The 23,560-nt window shown below is 42.7% G+C and overlaps 1 protein-coding gene across 1 annotated transcript; it reads right to left on the reverse strand.

Annotated features, from left to right (window-relative positions):
- Positions 1-8,248: 8,248 nt before the first annotated feature.
- Positions 8,249-18,904, reverse strand: sparc (secreted protein, acidic, cysteine-rich (osteonectin)). Its single transcript, XM_010903661.3, has 10 exons — positions 18,800-18,904; positions 12,976-13,042; positions 12,803-12,868; positions 11,825-11,918; positions 11,208-11,329; positions 10,949-11,069; positions 9,833-9,966; positions 9,589-9,737; positions 8,845-8,993; positions 8,249-8,718 (listed from the first exon to the last, which is right to left on the reverse strand). The coding sequence occupies exons 2-10, from the start codon at positions 13,033-13,035 to the stop codon at positions 8,690-8,692; spliced, it is 924 nt and encodes a 307-aa protein (XP_010901963.1). The 5' UTR covers positions 13,036-13,042; positions 18,800-18,904; the 3' UTR covers positions 8,249-8,689.
- Positions 18,905-23,560: the final 4,656 nt, after the last annotated feature.

Here is a 23,560-nt window from a genome sequence, read left to right on the forward strand (position 1 = left end):
GAGAGAGTTATCAGATTGTGGAAAGCTGTCATCAAAGCATTAGATATACCATGGAACACAGTGAAGACAGTTATCATCAAGTGGAGAAAATATGGCACAATAACTGGACGTCCCTCCAAAATTTATGAAAAGACGAGAAGAAAACTGGTCAGGGAGGCTTCCAAGAGACCTACAGCAACGTTAAAGGAACTGCAGGAATTTCATGGGCTATGCGCTATGCGGTTGAGGGGCAAGACAGAAGCCTTTTCTTACGAAGAAAAACATCCAAGCCTGGCTGAAGTTTGCAAAAACAAACATTAAGTCCCCCAAAAACACGTGGGAAAATGTGTTATGGTCTGATGAAACCAAGGTTGAATTTTTTGGCCATAATTCCAAAAGGTATGTTTGGCGCAAAAACAACGCTGCACATCACCCAAAGAACACCATACCCACAGTGAAGCATGGGGGTGTCAGATTTAGAGGTGGTAATCCTCATCCCAACCGCTTCACACTTGGCTGTGAACCGGTCCAGTGAGTGCTGAAGGTCACAGACCGTTGATGCCATCAGGACCACATCATCTGCAAAAAGCAGCAATGAGATCCCCAGGACACCGAACTGCAACCCCTCCCCACCCCGACTACGCCTCGATATCCTGTCCATAAAAGTTACAAACAGGATTGGTGACAAACGCAGCCCTGGCAGAGGCCAACCCCCACCTGGAACGAATCCGACTAACTACCGAGAACCCGAACACAGCTCTCACTTTGGACATACAGGGATTGGATAGCCCTCAAAAGGGACCTCCTCACCCCTTACTCCCGCAGCACCTCCCACAGTATCTCCCGGGGGACCCGGTCATACGCCTTCTCCAGATCCACAAAACACATTTAGACAGGATGGGCATATTCCCAGGCCCCCTCCAGGATCCTTGCAAGAGTAAAGAGCTAGTCGGAACAACCGACCAGGATGGAATCCGCATTGTCCCTCTTCAATCTGAGGTTCGACTATCTGCCGAACCCTCCTTTCCAGTACCTTTGAGTAGACTTTCCCAGGGAGGCTGAGAAGTGTGATACCCCTGTAATTGGCACACACCCTCTGGTCCCCCTTTTTGAACAGGGGAACCACCACCCCAGTCCGCCACTTCCACGCAATGTTGAAGAGGCGTGTCATCCAAGACATCCCCTCCACACCCAAAGCTTTCAACATTTTGGGATGGATCTCGTCAATCCCCGGTACTTTGCCACTGTGGAGTTGTTTGACTACCTCAGTGACTTCTGCTATGGAGATTGACGATGCTTCCCCATCAGCCTCCAGCCCTGCCTCCACTAAAGAGGGCGTGTTAGTGGGATTTAGGAGTTCCTCAAAGTGTTCCTTCCATCGCCCAATTACCTCCTCAGTTGAGGTCAACAGTGTCCCATCCTTACTGTACACAGCTTGGATAGTTCCCTGTTTTCCCCTCCTGAGGTGGTGGACGGTTTTCCAGAAACACCTTGGTGCCGAATGAAAGTCCTTCTCCATGGCTTCCCCAAACTCCTCCCACACCCGCTATTTTGCCTCTTTCACAGCAGAGGTCGCAGCCCTTCGGGTCTGTATTGGAGATTTTGATATATACTTATGTAATCAATGTAATCAATTAATGTATCAATCACACTCATACAACTAATCAGTATGGTAATCTGTATAATCATCAATATACAATGTGTCCTACATAATCACCAATATGTGTCCTACAATGGAAGTAATCAGAGCACCATTGGATGTATTAGATTTGAGGGCCTGAGGGCCCTGTTATTTTATGGAGTTTTCAAGACCTGCGCCACCAATATTAAACAATGATGGTTTGTTGGGTGACTTCCTGAATGATAAGAAATAACGGTGGCGGGTCAAAGAAGATCTGCCCAAAGAATTAGCATAGTGGGATGGCCAGGTAGTGTTATACAAGATGGTGCTGTATAAAATTGGAAGTTCCTGAGTCTTTGCATCTTTTTTGGAGACCTGAAGTTTCTTCCACAACATCTGTCGGTACACTGCAACCGTCTCTGGAGTCCTCCGGGATAACATATCCCGGAAGACCTCCTTCTTCAGTCGGACGGCTTCCCTGACCACCGGTGTCCACCAGGGTGTTCGAGGGTTACCGCCCCTTGATGCACCTAAGACCTTTAGACCACAGCTCCCCGCCGCAGCTTCGGCAATGGAGGTTTTAAACATCGACCACTCAGGTTCAATGCCCCCAACCTCCACAGGGATGCCAGAAAAGCTCCGCCGGAGGTGTGAGTTGAAGATCTTTCGGACAGGGGCCTCCTCCAGACGTTCCCAGTTCACCCGCACTACCTGTTTGGGTTTTCCCGGTCTGTCCAGAGTCTTCCCCCACCCCCTGACCCAACTCACCACCAGATGGTGATCGGTTGACAGCTCCGTCCCTCTCTTTACCCGAGTGTCCAAAACATGCGGTCTCAGATCCGATGACACGATCACAAAATTAATCATCGACCTTCGGCCTAGGGTGCTCTGGTACCACGGATACTTATGAGCATCCTTATGTTCGAACATGGTGTTCGTTATAGATAATCCATGACTAGCACAGAACTCTAACAACAAACAACCACTTGAGTTCAGATCAGGGAGGCCGTTCCTCCCTATCACGCCTCTCCAGGTGTCTCCATCATTCCCCACGTGTGCGTTGAAGTCCCCCAGCAGAATTATGGAGTCCCCTACTGGAGCCCCATACATGACTCCATTCAGGGCCTCCAAGAAGGCCAAATACTCGAACTGCTGTTCAGGGCATATGCACAAACAACAGTCAGAGATTCCCCCCCCACAACGCGTAGGCGTAAGGAGGTGACCCTCTCATCCACTGGGGTAAACTCCAACATAACGGCACTCAGCTGATGGCTTGTGAGTATCCCAACCCCCGCCCGGCGCCTCACACCCTGGGCAACTCCAGAGAAGAATAAAGTCCATTCCCTATTCAGGAGTACGATTCCAGAACCGAGACTGTGAGTGGATGTAAGCCCCACCAGATCTAACTGATAGCGCTCCACCTCCCTCACAAGTTCCGGCTCCTTCCCCCACAGAGAGGTGACGTTCCACGTCCCCAGAGCCAGCCCCTGCCGCCCAGGTCTGGTCTGTCGAGGCCCTTGGCCTTCACTGCCACCCATATGGCAGCGCACCCGACCCCAGCGGTTCCTCCCATGAGTGGTTGGCCCATAGGATGGAGAGGCGGGTGCCACGTTGCTTTTTCGGGCTATGCCCGACCGGGCTCTGTGGCAAACCTGGCTACCAGGCGCTCGCCGGCGAGCCCTCCCTCTGGGCCTGGCTCCAGACGGGGGCCCCGGCCTTCCTCCGGGCAGGGTAACTCCTCCTCTTTCTCGTTTATACATGGAGTATTTTTGAAGTCAAGATGTGCCATGCTATTAGACTCCTACCCAAAAAGCCTGATTGCTGTAATAAAATCTAAAGGTGCACATCACCATTTTGATTAATAAAATCAAAAGGTGCTTCAACAAAGTATTAGTTTTAGGGTGTGCACAGTTATGCAACCAGGTTATTGTGAGTTTTTTATTTTCCCCCCTCAAAGATTTCAGTTTGTTTTTCAATTGAACTATTCACGTTATAGGTCACATTTAAGGTGGAAATAGTTCTGACATGATTTATCTTTGTCTCATTCTTTTACATCACAAGAACTTGGCATTTTAACAGAGGTATGTAGATTTGTATATCCACTGTAAGCACATTTTGAAATATTTCAAGATATTTCCTTCCGTAACCATAAATTCTATAATTTTTAGACATTGTTGGCTAACACGGAGTACAATGTTTATGACACATTGTCAACTAGATTTCTAGATTAAACCGATGGCAAGCAGACGAACATGTCTCTTCATGGGTTGCGTCTTGCACTGTTGAAGATACTACACAGTGCAACCTCAATGAGTGCTGATGATTTGAAGTGAAGTTCATTACTGAGGCTTGAACACACAATGTCATTTCTAAATAAGGAAAATCATTAATAGCTATACCCTTTGTTATCAATGTAATTTGACCTAATTCATTTGAGATGTAGCATAATGCTAGATAGCTAAGACTGCTCTTTTACATCACAAGAACCTGGCATTTTAACAGAGGTGTGTAGACTTTTTATATCCACTGTATTATGACAGCCAGCTGAGTACAAGCCTTTGAACGCAGAATACAGAGGCAGGTCATCATGTCTTCGGAAGTGGTCCAAAGTAGACGGCATAATGGCCCCCATTATTTGTAGAGGGCCAGTCTGGGAACCTGATCTTAAAGCAACTGAACTTCCCTTCTGTATGCCATTCACTAGAGTGATGCCTCAGTAGCTCTGTGGGCCAAAAATGACATCACACGTAGTCCATGGATGAATTTCTTAGTGATAGAAGGACCATATTGTCTATGTGTGTCTGTTTAAATTGTGTGTGGATTGGATTTGTTTGTGTGTATCATTACAGTCTCTGTTTTGACAGAAGATATTCATAAAATGTGTAATTATTAAAAGTTATTCTTTCAGCAGATCTTGGAAAAAAATGTAACTTTGCTGACATAGTGTTTCATTTGTAAAATTTAGTTTTTTAGTTAATTTGTTATAAAATAGCTGCCTATTTAAATATTTGAATGATGCACGAAACTAGCTCTGTACCATATTTGATGCGTTTGTCAACAACAATTGATTTAGAAAGATAAGTTCATCTAAAATGTAAGTTCCTGAAAAGACTGAGGTAAGTGTGCTCCAGTTTGGTAGGTGTGGTGGAGTGTTCTGGCTAGATGCAATGAGTGAAATTTTTAAAAGGCAGTAACCATGCTGATAGCATTCAGTCTAAAGCCTTTCTGTTTTTCCACTGGACATTCAGTACAGCACCATTTCTGTTTAATCCAATGTTTTAGAACATAAAAACGAACGGATGCATCCCATTTACTCTTCCTCTTTCACCCCACCAGCCCCGCCCCACAATATATTTTTTTGCCACTTCACTGGGACAAGCCATCTGTGGAGTAGGGGCCATGCATAGACCAGAGTGTAAGGGACTGGGGTGTCTCATTTACTTAACGGTCTCTAACCCCAATTTACTTGGTCAGGTAGGTGTGCTTGTATTAGCTCTCCCAGCACACGTTTTTAGGTGTTTTGTTTCAGCAAGAATGAAATTAATAAGCACAATGTACATTCACCTAAAGGATTATAAAGAACACCATACTAATACTGTGTTTGACCCCCTTTCGCCTTCAGAACTGCCTTAATTCTACATGGCATTGATTCAACAAGGTGCTGAAAGCATTCTTTAGAAATGTTGGTCCATATTGATAGGATAGCATCTTGCAGTTGATGGAGATTTGTGGGATGCACATCCAGGGCACGAAGCTCCCGTTCCACCACATCCCAAAGATGCTCTATTGGGTTGAGATCTGGTGACTGTGGGGGCCATTTCAGTACAGTTCAAGAAACCAATTTGAAATGATTCGAGCTTTGTGACATGGTGCATTATCCTGCTGGAAGTAGCCATCAGAGGATGGGTACATGGTGGTCATAATGGGATGGACATGGTCAGAAACAATGCTCAGGTAGGCCATGGCATTTAAACGATGCCCAATTGGCACTAAGGGTCCTAAAGTGTGCCAAGAAAACATCCTCCACACCATTACACCACCACCACCAGCTTGCAAAGTGGTAACAAGGCATGATGGATCCATGTTCTCATTCTGTTTATGCCAAATTCTGACTCTACCATCTGAATGTCTCAACAGAAATCGAGACTCATCAGGCCAGGCAAAATTCTTCCAGTCTTCAGCTGTCCAATTTTGGTGAGCTTGTGCAAATTGTAGCCTCTTTTTCCTATTTGTAGTGGAGATGAGTGGTACCCGGTGGGGTCTTCTGCTGTTGTAGCCCATCCGCCTCAAGGTTGTGCGTGTTATGGCTTCACAAATGCTTTGCTGCATACCTCGGTTGTAACAAGTGGTTATTTCAGTCAAAGTTGCTCTTCTATCAGCTTGAATCAGTCAGCCCATTCTCCTCTGACCTCTAGCATCAACAAGGCATTTTCGCCCACAGGACTGCCGCATACTGGATGTTTTTCCCTTTTCACACCATTCTTTGTAAACCCTAGAAATGGTTGTGCGTGAAAATCCCAGTAACTGAGCAGATTGTGAAATACTCAGATCGGCCCGTCTGGCACCAACAACCATGCCACTCTCAAAATTGCTTAAATCACCTTTCTTTCCCATTCTGACATTCAGTTTGGAGTTCAGGAGATTGCCTTGACCAGGACCACATCGCTAAATGCATTGAAGCAACTGCCATGTGATTGGTTGATTAGATAATTGCATTAATAAGAAATTGAACAGGTGTTCCTAATAATGCTTTAGGTGAGTGTATATTACTGGCATGCCAAATCAAGCTGCTTTCAATTCAAATGGAGTGGTGCATTTAACCACTGGGGGGCGACACAACCCATCTTGACCTTCATGTAACTAGCTTCTCAGATTTTACAGTAGGAGTTGGATTTATTTTATTTTCCCTTTCCCAAGAGTATGAGTGTGTTTATCTGATAGTTGCATGGCATGTATATGAAACCTTATTGTCTCAGAAATTTGGCCCATTGCTTGTCAACTTCCTTTTTACTTTTACTGCCATGGTCTAATTCTTAAAACATATTACATTTAAACAAAATGGGTTTTGACTGTTAGCATATACTGTGATTGATTATTACCTTACTAGGACACCTTACTAGGATCTCAAGTTGATTCCACATTAAATATCATGATAGCCGTAAAAAAACCTTTGTGTTAGGTAAATGAAGAATATGCCAATGTATTAATTTAATTCACTTATCTCCAATGAAGCTTAGAGTCTATTCTACAATAGTATTATTGTGTTCAACTGTTATTACCAGCGTTTGTCTTGGAGGGAAGGGAGGGCATTTTCCCCTTGTAGAGCAAAGGGGTGGTGCCTGCGGTTTAGCCTTTGTGGATGTGGCTCTGGCTGTGTGGTTTTTCAGAGTTGCTGCCAGACTCTACTGTCTGGCTGAACGGGGAGAGATGGTAACAGGGTGCTCTTACTGTAGACATACACTACAGACTTCTTTCCTTGTCTCTCATGGGACCGTTCTTGGATTAAATAGACAGGAAACTCATCTTGTTCTAGGTTTTGACCATATATAGAAATATGGCTCTTTTCTAACTGCAGATACCTTTCTTAGAAATATACAAACTACACACAAACCTAGCCTATCCTTTGAGCTCACTGGAAACTGTTCTATGGCATGTCTAACAAAATATAACACAAGTGCATCATTTACCAGGCTTATCCATAATATACACGTTTTGACACAGCATGAACCACAAAAAAAGAAACAAAATACAAAAGTGTTATAGCAGGCATGATGTCTTCTCCCGGGACGCTTTTTTAAGTGCATTAGATTATTGGTCTCCTATTGCAGTTGTTTGATATGGAAGCGTCAAAGTGGGCTGTTTGAAGTTTGAAAATGGAGTCAATTTTTTTAAGTTTTGCTGACCGGTACCCCCATGTTTTAACAAAACATTGACTCAGGTGACAGCACTACACTCTGGAATCCTGGGAGTGGGATTGAGTTTGGTCTTACCAGATGTTGTCTGACGAGTCCTTGTAGGATATTGTTGAGGTCCCCCAGTACATTTATGTGATTTAGCAGACACTCAACTTCAATGCAAAACAACATTGTATAGTGAATGCATTGGTCCATACATTCTTACTAAGTGAGCTACACAGGAACCTTGTTATGGAGCCCTCAGGACTGAGCCATAATGTTGTATGCAGTACAGAACTTGTCAAAAAGCTTGATAGCTAGTATTTCCTCAGAATCACTGTAAACATTTTGTATAATGGCTGCTAGGTGTTATGAAGTTAAAATGTGTAAGGAATTCAGATTTGAATGCATGCAAGTGTTAAGAGATTTCAGTAACTTTTATTTGAGGAAAGAATCGTATTGCGCTCACAAGGTGTCACAAAGAATGTAAGAACACGTTATAGCGTGAGAAAAACTCTCAACCTACGAGATCCTTTGCTCACTGTTGAAAAAATATTTCCTTGTATTGTTTCACAGATTTTTCAGTACAACTATGCCCATGTTTGTGACAGAGAACCTTTGTGGAAAACCAACTTGTGGATAGTCTGGGCATGATTTAAAATAACAGCCGAAGTCAAATAATCAACAATCAAAACCAAAAATTACTAAATATGAGTCCACCACCAAAAAGTGCAAAACAAAAACTAAACATAGCTTACAAAGCAAGCAAAGGGAGCATTTATTTAGAAACTTTATTTAAAATTTTACAATTTTGTCTCCTCCAAAGTATGTTCAGATTGATGTTATTAAATCCATGCCCTGATCAAGTGAAAAAAAAATAAGAATAACCCATTCAACATACAATCCCTTAATACATGTACATCTCCCTTCCATCAAAAGTCTTTTTCTGTTACCTCCTCTAATCTATCTGGCTGTAAATGCTTATTAATTTGCATTAACAAGAAAAATTGAAGTTGCATCATGATCACCTTTCGTGACTGTTAGTAGACTGTGCATATCTCTTTTTCATCAATTTTAGTGGTATAGGTAGTTCGTTAATTAGTTTGCAATTAGCACCGTTACTGTGTTTTAATTTAGGGATCAGCTTAGCACCGTGTCCCAACAGAGACTAGCTGTCATAGGTCCGCTGACAATTTTAGATGACCAGGTCTTTGTCGACATCCTCTGAAAACAGAAAATAGTTCCACCATTAGCGGGGGCAATATTGAAATAGCATACTGCAAACCATTCTAAAATCTAATTCCAAATGGGATTGGATTTAACTGGGAACAAGGTTTTAGAACTACTCACGATCCTTGATGCCGAAACATTTAGCCCACTCCTCGAGGGCGATGTATTTGTCACTGTCAGAATCGCACTGCTCGAAGAAGCGGGTGGTGCAGTGCTCCATGGGGATGAGGGGGGCACGGAGGGGGGCCAGCTCGGTGTGAGAGAGGAACCTAAAACACCACGGAAGACAAGAGTTACACACTGTGGTGTAAGGAACAGTCCCACTGGATCGGTGTGAGTTGATGAAAATAAATACAAATGTTGTCTTGAGACTTCACACTGGATTGCCGTCTGTACTGGCACAGAATGGAACTGGATCATCATTTTTGCACGGATGTTTTGTTAAAGGGCAGTGGACACTGAGGCTTTTATCGAAAATGTGAATCAAGTGAGGCGGTTGAAGTGGTGAATGGTCGTGATGGGTATTGAACCCCAGTGGCGTTGCTAGGATCACAATACATTTGGGGCTTAGCCCCCCACCCCAGACAAAGTACAGGGTTCTGCAATTTTTTTATAATACATTTTTTGGGGTCAATTTCGAGATCCGGGGCTATTCTTTTATGAATAGCCCCGGCCTAACAACACCACTGTTGAACCCTACAAGTCCACGTGCCACCACCAGGCCTGTTTAAGGTGTAATGTCTAAACAACAACATCTAGCCTGGCTTCTGATCTGCTTGTGCTGACTCCAATATAGTCACTGTTGCACGAATTGGCAAAACAGCAAAACCACGTCTGGGACCTGGCCTGTTCATCTCAACCTACCCGTCAATGGGGTGTTGGTCCAGCTGACCAAACTGCCAGTGGACAGGGAAGATGTACATGTTGTAGTTCTTCTCAAAGTCATGGGCCAACAGGTCCAGGGAGTGATCTCCTGCCTGGAGTCTCTTCTCATTCTCATAGATCTTCTTCACCTGCAAGTTATATTTTACGCCAAACATTAGTTGGTCTAATTATCTTTAGAATAGACTGAACTGATGGATAATGTAACATGGCCCAGGAGACTTACTCTGAGCTTCTGCTTCTCAGTCAGTAGGTTGTTCTCCTCGTCGCGCTCGTACAGAGTGACCAGAACGTTCTTCAGCCAGTCTCTCATACGCAGTGGGAACTCATTCAGCTCAGCATCCAAACAGGGCTCAATGACTGGAGGAAACACACATTTGAAAATATTTAATATGGTCAAAAAGAGGGGAAACAGGAAAGTCAAAGCAACACTTGTGGAATTTTCAATTACCTATGCTTGCCAGAAGCAAAAGGGTTTTCAAGTAACTCTCTGAAGAATGTCTCTTTTGAAATTGTATTTTCCATTAACTCACACCCAAACAATTTAATAAGTACTAATATACAAAATGGTAAATGAAATAGAAAGTTTAAAAAAGTACTGTCATTAATAATTTGATTTGGCCATTTAACATTAAACTAATATTGTTTTTATTTCATAGAAATCTGTAAACACAGGACAATAACTTTAAGTCAGAAAGCTGTTCTACAAAAAATAATGTCCAATTGAAAATCTAAAAACCCCAAATTCACTTCAAATGTGGCATTTATGTTTTTTGAAAAAGTTTACTGGAATGAATAAAAAGTGCACATCCCCAAAGGCAATGCATCTTGACCTTTTCTTCAATCCCTTGGTTTATTAACAGACATCAAGACACCAATAGTTTGTGCCGTGTTATCTGAAATCTTTGGATCCGCGACATGATCTCCATCTGTCCCCTTCAGACCTAAAATGTTCCTTGTCGACATAAGGCAGGGCTTGGGCTTGGTTCTGTCCTTTAACTGAAGATTTAACTGCAGCAATGCACTGAGCATGTTTAGGCCTGCCTCTCCACTCTCTGTGTTGGGGCCTTTAAGGCAATGTCCCACAAGTTCAGCCCATCAAACATTCCCTAGAAATTCTTTCCCTAGGGCTTCAGCTCTAAGACTGCATAAGGTGGAGACAATGTGACCACACTGAATACACCAAGCCTCTACAGAGGACAGCAGGCTCACAAGGATTCTCAGAGATTCTTGCAGATTTTTAAAAAAAGCTGAATGTCCTCAGTTCGTTCTCAATTGTCCCTGGAAGGATCAGTGCATTCCAAGGACAATGTAGAAGTATAAAGTATATTAATAAACTCACATTTGCATGGCCCGATGTAGTCAAGGTGGAGCTTGTGCCCCTTCTTGGTTCCCTCCAGACTGCACTTGTGGGCAAAGAAGTGGCAGGAAGAGTCGTAGGTTGTGTTGTCGGTGGCACAGACCTGGGATACACAGATACAGAAATCAGACATAATCACATAAAAACTAAAAAAGGGCCAAGGACACTTTCCAAATGGCCTGGGAATGTACAAGTGATTGAACCCTGTTTTGGAATAATGTGTGCGATGACGACAACTCACATGCTCAAACTCCCCAACAGATGCGGGGCAGGAGGTTGGGTCCTGGCAGACACACATCGGGGTGTTCTCCTCGTCGACCTCGCACACCTTTCCCTTCTTACAGTGGTGGTTCAAGCAGGGGTCTACAGAGGGAATCGGAGGAATACGAGGGAATGTTCCAGTACAAATGGAAAATATGAATAAGTGTTCCTTTGCCCTTGAATAGCAAGCACCCGACACATATTCCTGGCCTGGATATCGTTGGCAGGGGGGTAATGTGGCCGTCCCCTGCCACTTAGGAGTTGGGTTTGTTTCAGTTCCATAGAAGCTTGGTGGAACCAATGGTTGAAGCCCATAATGATAGGTCTCATTGCAGACAGAAGCCCTCTGTCATTACCAACGTTTTTCTTAGGCTCTCTTTATACCATCTACCCGACATCTCACAACACAGCTGCTATGAAGGAGCACCGGAAAAAAGTAATATCTTCATTTAAATAAAGCCTGCCGCAACACCGCTAAAGCTAATGGCAGCCTACACCCTAAAAGACAGTCATAGACGTATTGTATCTGCTATTGAGTGTTCAAATGAATGATATTAGCGACAGCATTGCTTAGCCATTAAAATGGTCGCCACTTACTCTCGGCGTTGACATCCTCCTCAATAATTTCGATGGCCTCGTCGAATTCCCCGGTCTCCACCTGAACTGGGTTGGCCCCCCCCTCTGGCATTACCTGAGACAAATCAAACACAGATCTTCAGTCGAACTCAACGCGTCCGGTGATTAGAATAAATGCCACATCGACGTACCGTAGATTAACTAGGCCTATATGTGCATGATTTGGTAACGCAACTTCAGTAGGCCTAGCTATCTGGAAACGAGGAGGGTGTAGCTCAATCTATTTGGTTGGAAGGCGAAACAAAGTGTTAGCAGCGTGGAGGGCCAGGGTGTGGTCTGGCAGGTATCTAAAAAAAACAAGCAGCCTGCAGCTGGATGGACAGAGCCTGAACCACTTGCGGTGAAGCCATTAAAACGTAATGGTTTCCCGTCTGCTGTATTTATAACCTGTGGGATTCTGATCCCTCAGGACCTCTCTCCGGCTACATTCAATGCAAGGGTCAACATTTAGGGGAGAACTCCACCACACCGTAACGATGGAGCGTGAATTGTAACGTTTTGCCACTTTTCATTAGTTTAACAAGCGCGATAGGTCCATATGGGAATTCTGAGTATTGATATCCTTACACCAATAATATTATAAATGTACATTTTACCATACCTGGGCGGTCTACCTAAGCTGACAAGTTTTAGTCACTGTCCCTGCTGCCTGCCTGCTATTAGTTTCATGATAGTATGCGGTTATTATATTTTCCACCTGTTTGGTTCTGTTTCCTTCCTGCATGGGGTTTGGTGCATAACTTGCTTGATTATTATTATGATGGATGCTCCACAGGTGAGATACTAAACATAGTCTAAACATAGTCTAGAACGTGAAAAGAAACCCAGAATGGGTACAGAGAACAAATGGAGAGTAGTTGCTTTTCCTCTCTGAATTAAAATATTCCACGTTCGGTTAAACTCTGTTTATTCCCTAACCACGCCGTAGAATGACCTCACCTCATCCTCCTCCATGATTGGCTCCTCCTCCACCACAGGCTCATCAAGGATGGGCTGCTCCTCAGTCTGAATGGACGGAGCAGTAGTGTTATTTTGATATCTTAGCTTTTTCTTTGTCAATATGTACAGTCAGATGTGCACACACGCACACACATGCACGGAGAGACACTTACAATGGAAGCGGCAAAAGCCTGGCCAGCTAGGCACAGGAGGAAGATGATCCACACCCTCATCGTCGGTCTAGGGCGAGAGAAACATGGAGGTGAGACGTTAAACACACGTCACATGTTAACTCCCACTGGGTGGTGGAGTCATGTTGTTTTGGGGTCGCTCCCCAGACTGGAGCGCTGCGTGCTGTATATCTGTGTAAACGGTTTGTCGGGTCCGTCCCAGTCCAGTACGTACTGCCACCTGTGATACTGACAAGCAGCAGGACGTTGTCTCCACGCCTGGCCACCTGCATCTTTCCATTAGACATCCATCCATCCTCCTGTTTATACTCCCCATTCCCCCCCCCATCTCTCTCTTCCTCATCTCTATCCCTTTCTCTCTCCATTTCCCTCCCTCCCCACCCCTTTGTCTCTACCTCCCTCTCTCCAAACCCCTCTCCCTCCCACTCTCTTCTGTCTTGCAACCACAATCAAGGTATTTTGCTTGTTCCAAACAACAAGATACTTTGTGGATGGAGGCAGGATCAAAGAGGTTTCATCTATCACAGTGTTTCAGTGATGCTATCAATATATGGAGCTCAGAAGAAAGAAGCAGACAGATCAAAGCTGCATTCACTTCTATCCCTTCACAACAAAGACAACATCCCTACGTTTTTCCATGCCTGCATTTTATTCACACTATATAAGTTTGCGGGTAAAAACATAACAAACCAAAAAACATGGAAAAGTAAAAGGCATCTTAAGACCTAGTCGTGATTTTTAAAGAACGTGTAACCAAAATACCATATCTGGTCTATGAGTGGTTCTTTTGGGGATTTTTTCCCTCCCCAGTTTAAACTGCCAACAGCCACCAAGGTTTAACAAAATACACCCTAACTCTAATCATTTTTCCATCTGACAAATCTACTGTATGATGAAAGGGAAAATATTAATTATATTATCATTTATAAGGGTACTTAGAAGTTCATACAAAAAAAGAAAATGTTGATGTCATCAAAGACTGAGTGTTAAAGATTCAGAAGGCTGAAATTTACTGGCAGCATGTGCATTTGCAGTTCAGGAGGTGACTCAGAATAACAGCAAAAACTGAATGAAGAAGTCAACCGGATAAGCATAACTGTCAGTACATTTTGTTTTGGATCATTTTTATAATCGGATTGTTAAAACCTTGGCCTTGAGGAAAAGTCGTTCTTTGACTCCAGGAAAGAACACCTGGTGTGGCCTGTTGCCAGAGTGATATGCATGAATTCATGAGCCACTTGACAGTCTTCACGCGGAGTAGAAGACAAGCTTTGAAATGGGACAGTGTCAGTGTTTTTTTTTTTTTTGAATTAATTGCTTATAAGGGTTCTTGCAGTGGACTTTTTGAACTCAGAGCTCTCAATAGGCTCTATGGTTCAATGGAATGTGTCATGGTGTCACGTGTATTACACTTCTATCAGCAGCTCACAGTTGATGAAGAGCAGATGCAGTTTGGGTTATATTTAGCTAAAGCAGAATGACACTGTGAACAGATCACAATAGGATAAGATATCACAACAGCCATCCATAGCCAAGCCTGTTAATTCAGTTCAATCCCTATTAAAATGGACAGGGAGTGTAACTAACCAATAGGAAGTCTCAAGCCCCCGATCTTGAGCTGAGAACTGTCAAACTATGTACTTGTTTCGGGTCTGGAACCCTGGGTGTGGACAAATCCAGAAGGTCTGGCCATGGAACATGATGATGCCACCAAATAATGAGCACAAGAAAAGAACACTCTGCTTTGAAAATAGGGGGGGAAAATTGTTATTGAAAACTTGGAAAACCACCTCAGACAAACATATAGCATGGGAGTGTCTGAGAGGAAGCTAGCAATGTGAGAACTATACAGTGAAAACAAAAACACCGGTACTGTATTTTGTCCAAGAAATCTGTATTTGGCTTGGAGGGCAACTGTGTTCGCCAACTTCCCATCTAACGGCGTTTGAACACATTCATTTTAGCCTGTTTACTTAAATGACGTTGACGTCAATCAGCTCAGTGGAAGGATGACTGATGTAACAGCAAAACAAACTGTTTCATTTGGAAAGCTGTACTCGTAATCAAACAGGATAGAGGCCAGGGAAGCTCAGCGGTATAAAGAGGCTCTTTTTTCGTCAGCTATTTCATTCGGGAGGTTAGTTCAGTAAGCAGGTTAGGGTGTAAACTATTTCCATATCCCAAATAGCACCCTTTGAAAAAGTTCATTACGTTTGACCAGAGCCTTGAACAGCGCGTTATATGGAATGGTGTCCCATTGGGAGGTCAACTGAACTGGACAGAAAACAGGCTGTCCAGGCAGATCTCAATGTTTTTCAAAGATGCTTTAATGGCTGCAGGGCTATGGACTATTTTGGCCTTTCCAGGGTGACATAACAGGTGGATAAACAAGTCCAGAGAGGACTTTTAGTTCAGAGTCACAAGAAACTCAGGTTGCCTGGTGGTTAGGAGCAATCGGCTGGGATTTACAGACTGTTAGGTCAAATCCCTGGGTTGAATAGGTGATAGTTTGCTCATTTAGCCAATAAAATAATGATTTGATTTTATATACTGTAAAATGGGAGGTAATCGTAGCGAAGTACTTGTAGTGCCATCCATTACAGGCAGCTTTAGATTCAGAAAATCACAAGGTATTATCAAATATGTATACTGTTCATGCACCTATCTGCTAGGAAGCTAATTATCCAATAATCGGAAGCATAAATCTTAAAATGGCTTTGAAAAAATACTGTGGGGTGGGAAACAAAAATGTTTTTAGAAATGAATGGTGCCTCTGGCCAAACAGGACACAATGCAGTACAATAAACTATATGGAACCTGTCACTGTACACACCTGTCCATTCCTGAACTTCAATGCAGTCTTTTTTTGCTCTTTGAATTGGAAGCTATGTACATCATATGTATGTGTACTCAGTCTTCTACATAACCAAGTTGACTCTGGATTGAGTTGGTTATCTTCTGCCATGCTTGTAAATAATTACATCTTTTGACAGACATTTTGCAGAAAAGGGCTCCATCTGAGGAAGAAAACCCAGGAAGAGATGTTGAACAAAAGATGTTGGTTTTCTGTTTACATGCATGGGTCATTCCTAATGCATGGAAACTCTATGCTGAACAAAAATGTGAAGGAGAATAGTCAATGACTGAGCTATATGGTATCTATGTAACCTGAGTGAAGACTTAGTCACCTGACTGTGACTGTTCTAATTCATCGCCATCCCCCCTCTTTCATTCAGCTCTTTCTCAGGGGATTAGCCTAAGAGCAGAGAATCTCTTTCAAAAAAAGAGTGCCGTTTTGAAACTGCAGCAGAAGTGCAGTAAATGCAGTCAACTTAGAGATTTTGGAACCTTGCAGTTATACGGCAATCTCTTTTGTAAGTGGATAAAACATGATAAAAACACGAGTCATTATCCTGCTATTAACTAACATGTAAGTTTAAACTTTCTTCTATGTTAAATCCGACCCTGAGCTCAAACTCCTGACACATAGTTCCCTGAACCCCAATTACCTATACAATTAATTTCCACAAGCTAATAATAAATCAGTGCCAATTTGGAAGTTCTTCTTTGCTGGTAATGGGTTTCGTAAATATATACAGTACATACAACAACAATTCACTACAATTTTTTGGTACTAAAAAAGATACAGTGTGTTTGCCATTTCCATTCAAAACAAAGGTAGTTTTATTTTCAACTGTGGGCTAGCCACTCTGTAGCCTACACTAGATGCACGCCTTCAGGCCCTCATTTTCGCCACTGGTACATTTCCAGATGGGTGTCCATAGACAATACCATGCCTTCTTCCACCATTACAACTATAAATCCAAACCTCCCCCACCTGTCATTTTCTTAGCTGGGTCTCTCTGCCAAAGCAATTGAAAAAAAGATTAAATTAAAATAAGTAAAAAAAAATATATGTACACAGAATTGTTTCAGAAAGATTAAGGCACTGCAGATGCGGCATTATAAGCTTTCTACGATGTTGTAACAAAAAGCAAATTAAATTTGGAATGTGTGACATTCACAAATCTTGCTGTTGTGACTCGCTTGTACATTGACAATTTTACCAAACAGACAACGGCGTAGGTTTGTATTGTTTATGGGGGGGGGGCCCCACGGTCACTGGATCCCAGGATTTTGACTCTTTTCCAGGGGGGAAAAGGGGGTGGGGGGGTCTGTAATATTGGAGGAGTCATGACCCCCTGCCCCCCACAATTCTTTAAATGTTTCTTAATTCATGTCATTTGGGTGTTTAAGTGTTCTGCCATTGTTTACTTTCTGTTTAGGGCAAGATAGCATTAACATTTTTATTATTTCCAATGAGGCAAAGAGTTGCCTGTCTAACACACATCCCTGTTTCCATCCCTGTGTGATTTTGTGCATTTGCTCAATGGTTGAAGGAGTGAAGGAACTATCACCTATGGTTCATTCCCCTGGGGTTTTATGCTGAGTCAGAGCTTTGATTTTGCCATGTCCACGTCAGACTGTTGCTGAAGAGATGGCATGAGGGACAATAACTTCTTTCCTGTCTAGGATTACAGCTTTTCTTAGGGTTGCCATGCAGCAAATCCAAAATGTCCACAGTCCTTTCTCTCTTTCTTGGCCTGCGTTAAACTTTAAACTCTACCCAACAGTAGCTTTCCTTTAGCACATCCAACCAAACAACTCGTTCTCTTTTGGGAACTGGGACCTCCTCTTATAGTAAGTGAAAGACAGTTAAATAAACTACTTCAATTCAGCAAAAGGCCAGGATATGAGAAAAAAAAAAGATTTGATTGCATAAACAGTTTGTAATTCTTTTGTCATAAACTCTAACCTGAATACCCCCACAGTTCATTACGGGACGGAAAAGAGAAGAAATCCAATAAGCCAGCTTTGGATATCCCAACTGGAAAAAAATTACAACTATTTTCCACAAGGACAAAGTAGTGACATCTTAATAATATCCTAGTAATATACAAAAGGGCACACGATTAAAGCATTTTCTTGTTTTAAAGATCTTTCATCTCTAGCAGGGTAGTCGTACAGAGTGTTTTACGTACGACAGCCTTTCTCAGAGAGTTTTTTCAAACTCTGGGCCCATCAGACCGACATCTGCAAGACCTCACAAAGCCCCTAAACAGCTGGTGGGTATTGCCATGGTAACATGCATTCCTTTTGATGGAAGTAATTGGGAGTGGAGAGAGGGAGGGATCTATGTTGAGAATAGCTCCCCATCTCTGGCTCTCTCTCAATAATAGGGTTTGTCAAGCCCCATCCCCCTCCGCCCTTGCCTTGTCCACTCCTCTCTTTCCCCCTCTTCCTCTCTCTGTCTAGTGCCTATGTGGCACACAATACTATTGGAACATTGTGGTAATCCAAAAGAGATCGCTCTATTGTCTTTTAACTTTTGGCAGCTTTTCCACTTGGAGAAAAAGTTTAAGACATGGCTTTCCATGCATTACCTTGAACAAAATAAAAAATAAAAATAAAAATATATATATTAACTTATTTCACTACTTTACAGTAAAACCTTAACTCTTTTGCAAGTATATGACAGTTTAATCTTCGTCATGTCATTTTAATGTTACATGATATATTGAAACTCTTAAGATGTATTTCAGTAGAACATTAGCACTCTGTCTTAAACTAGAGAAAACATTCAGTCACTGTTGTGACGGCAGGTAAACACTGACAAAACCCCTCACACAGATCAAGCAGCAAAACGACTCAAAGCGTTGGACGAAGTTTTCGATGCCATGCTGGTCGAGAAGTTCTCGCCGGGTAAATCACAGCTAGAAATTGGGGAAGATGCTCATTTTCTTACCGTGAGTACACCAACTAGCAGAAAAGCCAAAAGAGAAGTCAGCTGTTGGTGGGACCTGGGACAAACTAACAGCCACACAAGTTCACACAGAAGACATCTGCAGTGGGCCGGCCCAGCCAGCCGCCCTGACCCAATCACTTCTTCAGGGGGTGGGACGGCCTGTCCAATAAACACACATACATTTAACTCTATGCTCCCTTCTATAGGCACCCCTTTAGGTTTTTATGTTTTACAGTATCTTGTGTTGTAGTTGGATTTTCAATCACTATTGTTGAAAATGTATGTAGCCTATGGACAACACCCTATCAGTACATGCAGGCTTCTATTTACAGTGTAACTGTGCCTTGATTTCTATTGCATACCCATATGGTCACAGGGATTTAATGTATAAAGTCATCAAGTGGAGGTGAATTCTATATAATTTTTGTATTTCATTATTAATATGCCACTTTTCTTTTTTGTGCTTTTTTGTTAAAAATGTTGACAGATTAACATAAAAAAAAAACATTACATCATTCGTAGTCTTCTGGTTGCATAGCTGCTTGTGAAACCAGAGAGAAGTTATAATTACTGTGACATACGCGTTTGTCCAGACCAGGGTCATGTCATCTCGGTTCAGCCCTAACTATGTAGGTTTCCATCCTTAGGATGATACACATGACCGCTTAATGACACGTCTTTGACTCTGCACACAAAAACAAAATAAGGGTCTAAAAAACTGTTAAACCACAGTACACAACCATTGATGTATTCCAATGTTTTCAAATTTAAAATTGGTCAGTTTTGGTACTATAAAGACATACAACTGTGACATGACCAGTTTTAACTTTTGAACATGTCTCATACAGTTCTAAGTTAAAGCTAATGCGGGGCAATCCCATCCGCACTTGTATCCATATATCTATCATTGGGAGACATTTGCTACGTTGAACTCTCAGACATAAACAATCAATCCAAAATTGAATTTCTCTGCGTTGGTTCCAGCATTACAGATGGGGCCTCTAAGTGGTGGATTACTAATGTCTGTTCCTCCGGCGCAGAACCCAGACCGATGCAGAGGATGAAAAACATCTGGATGAGACAAGGGGAGGAAATTAGCTGCTATGAAACGTGGCATTTTCCACTTTGGCTGGAGTGTATAGTTAGATCCTAAACCGACTGCCTGAGATGCGGAGAAAGAGAGAGGAGGCGTAATTACGCTAAGTTGTACTGTGTGTGTGCTCCCTGTCGACGTGGCAGCAGAACTGTCTGTAACAGACTGAATTGTCCCAAATAGCACCCTAGAGCCCCATGGACCACACCCACTACCACTGCAGTAGTGCACCATATTGAAAATAGAGTGTAGTTTAGAACGTGCCCTATATATGAATTGCAGAGGATTTCAGGAAGGCTGGTGTCTAGTGTGTAATTGCAATTACACTATGAACATCGATTTGCAGTTTCCTCCCAGCCGTGCCGATAACCACCAGCTTCAACGACGACATCACGCTCTGAACAGGGAAAGAATGAATTATCCAGCAACGGTACAGAGCCATCGCTTACAGACAGGCAACTGTGACAGACGTTTCCACTGTGTCTGCTGTACACCTGCATGTGAATTCGAGGGGTATGCTGTCAGCGTGCATGCCTGCCACGGGGGAAAGCGGCAAATCGTAAAAGGCGGGGAGTGGAAGACTGAAAATAGTGAAATGCTGCTGGAAACATCAAAACATCTCAACCCCATTTCCTGTATAAAGTCACACGGAGTCCTGAAATGATGACTACTGTACCCGGAGGGACAGAGGCCCTTTTATGTGATATATGTTTGGCTTTAGTTATGCTCGAAATGGCCCCCTGGTCAAACAGATTAGAATACACAGTGTCCAGTATCAAAAAGATACAACCCAAAGCAGCAAAGTATACATTGGAAAACAACAAGTTTGTATTTGTTTACTCTTTAGAAAACACACGTGTCAATTAGGGGTTCTTCTCTGTCACCCTGTCTAATTGGTACGTCAGGCCGACAAGCCGTAATAATAAGAGTTCTGCAAACAACACCCGCAATGAGGACCGTGCAGGCTGATGAAGCCCTATGCATGAATGTTATCATTCTTCACAATGCACCCCCACCCATATTTTTCTTGCTTTGTGGCACTGGTCCAGTCCCAGGGCTGTTTGAGAAACTCCTGTGGTCATTACGACACTACACTAGGTGTTGGCAAGACACATCTGGTACCAGTCGTGGCACTGTTTGCTTTGTCTCTTCACAGGGGCAGACTGGTGCTGTAAATGGCCTTCAAAGCTGTCTGGCCACACAGTAAATCAAAGGATTTATACTGATTGGCTGTTGTACTCAGTTATTACTCCAAGACACACACGCAGAGGACACCAGGGGAAGCTCATGTCACATGTTGGCGAGAACTTCTCATGTCACATGTTGGCGAGAACTTCTCATGTCACATGTTGGCGACAACTAGCTGTCGAACGATGTCAACCGGGTAACATTGATTGAACACACGGATGTCCTCACTCACCATTGTGTCTTTCGGAACATGGCTTGGATTCACAGACGACTGAGCTCTACAAGTGTCTGACAGAGGAACTAATGTACTGTGGCTAACAGACATTTTTCACTTCTGTAATGCTTTGTGGAATCTACCGCATCAGTCCAACAGGGGAAGGGATATTAAACAGGACACAGACTAGCTGCATGACAGATAAGATTCAGTGAAACGCATGCAGACGTTGCCTCTTCGGTGAAAATCTGATGACGTGGTAGCAGCCAAACGGCAGAAATGAATCATAGAATAGGCAGCTGGCCATGCTAGGACTGGGCGTACTGCTCTGCACTGGTCTGGTCTAGCCAGAAGCTTTGGTTTACATCCTGCCTGCCTAGACAGGACAAATGAAACAGGGAGTTGATGCCATACATACTGTAGGACTGAATAAGCAAGTTAAAGTACAATTCAACAGAGATGTTTCCATGGAATGTGAGCATATATCACTAGAACTAAAAATAAACAACCTTGAAGTTAATTACAAATGCTAGCACATGGACAGGTCTGTTCATTTGACAAACCAAAGGTACTCCTCAATATATTTGTATATTGGCACAGTAGTTCTCTCAGATATTGAACTACCCAGCTTTTGTACCTTGCTCAGGGTCCATGCCAAGTGGGGAGGAAATGAATTGGAGCATACAGGAACAACCTTGACACAAATTGGTTTAGTGATATGTCCCTCTGACACTGGATCATCAATCTGGAGGACGCCGGTGACATCAGAGAAAGATCGTTAGATGCTAGATTGTGTGTGTGTGGGTGTATCAGTGTGTGTCTCTGTGTGTGTGTGTGTGTGTGTGAGAGACGCTGTGGGCCTTTACTGACATCTCCGTATCCATTTAATTATTGACAATGACATTGGACGAGGTGTTGCTTGGTTTATGATCCCTTCCAATGACAAATTACAGTGAAAAACGATCAATGGACAGACAGCTCTGGTTGGAGTATGCCTAGAATTGAATCAATGGTAATTAACATTTTAAATCCCTTTTCCAAAGAAAAACAACACATCCATTCCTCCATATCAGAAATGTTAGACATAAAATATACAACAACAGTTAATATACAACTAGTTTATTTGATGTGACAAAATGTAAAGAAAATCTTAACTTTGTATTGCATGCAAGTTTGTACATGCTTTGAACTTTAAATTGAAAATGTCTTCTCTGGAAAAAAGCAGGAGCCATGTGAGGTTATACACCTGATGGATTCAGCTGAAGGCTAACTCTTAATATTACATTTACCTGAAATCTCTTTGTCCGTTCCCCAAAATGCCTGTCCTAGTGTGACGATAAAAACCTCCAGTGGTGTTTACAAGCTTATGAAGTTCACCTGCTTAGTGCTCTTGAGATGAGCCCATGTCTTTCAGTCACATTATATGTAAAGGAATTCTGTTTGCTTTATGTACTTGATGTCTTTCAATTAAACACAACAAATAGTCAATTTTTAATTATTTCCAACAACAAAAAATCCACAAAGCTCTGATTATGTGTCTGTATGCGGTTTGCGCAGTAAAGTTTGTCTCATCTCTCTGGGTCTGTCTCTCCATTTTAACTTCTGTCTCTAAGTGTCTGTGTCTGTCTCCTTGTTGACTGAAACACATTCCTATTTTCCTATTAGGGTTAACTGGGTAGTTTAGGGACAGAACATTTCAATTTTTTGTAACCCTTACAATGTTTGGAACGTCAAACAGCTGCGCAATAATCAAGATGGAGTCCTGATTGTAGAGGAATAGGAGGAGGAATTCCAAACAGAGCCAGGGCTATCTGGGCTCTATCCCTCCAATCTAGAAACAGTCTCCCTGCTCCTCACAATCAACAGCCCTATCAGCACTCAGTAACCTGAAAAAACTTTCTGTACTGGAATGCACAGTAAATCACTGGCTGTGTGCACGCCAAAGCAAGACAGGCGGTTGAGAAGTCCAACAATACTTGCAAAAAAATCTGTTCTGTGATTCTTGATATTTGACAGGACAGGCCAGTACCCATCCACACATTTGTTTACGACGAAAACACAGTGTTACCTTGCTTCACTATGTATTCCTTTCAATCATACTAATATGACATGTCAAATAAAAAGTGATAGGGCAGCTTTTTAGCTGAAATAATAATAAAACAATTGTGGCTTTAAAATCTGTCTCAGTTTGGAATAACCCCATTTCCAAAAAGGTTGTGACGCTGCATAAAATGTAAATAAAAACAGAATGCAATGATGTGCAAAT

Source organism: Esox lucius, chromosome 4 (genome assembly GCF_011004845.1).
Source record: "Esox lucius isolate fEsoLuc1 chromosome 4, fEsoLuc1.pri, whole genome shotgun sequence".
Taxonomy (NCBI): Eukaryota; Metazoa; Chordata; class Actinopteri; order Esociformes; family Esocidae; genus Esox; species Esox lucius.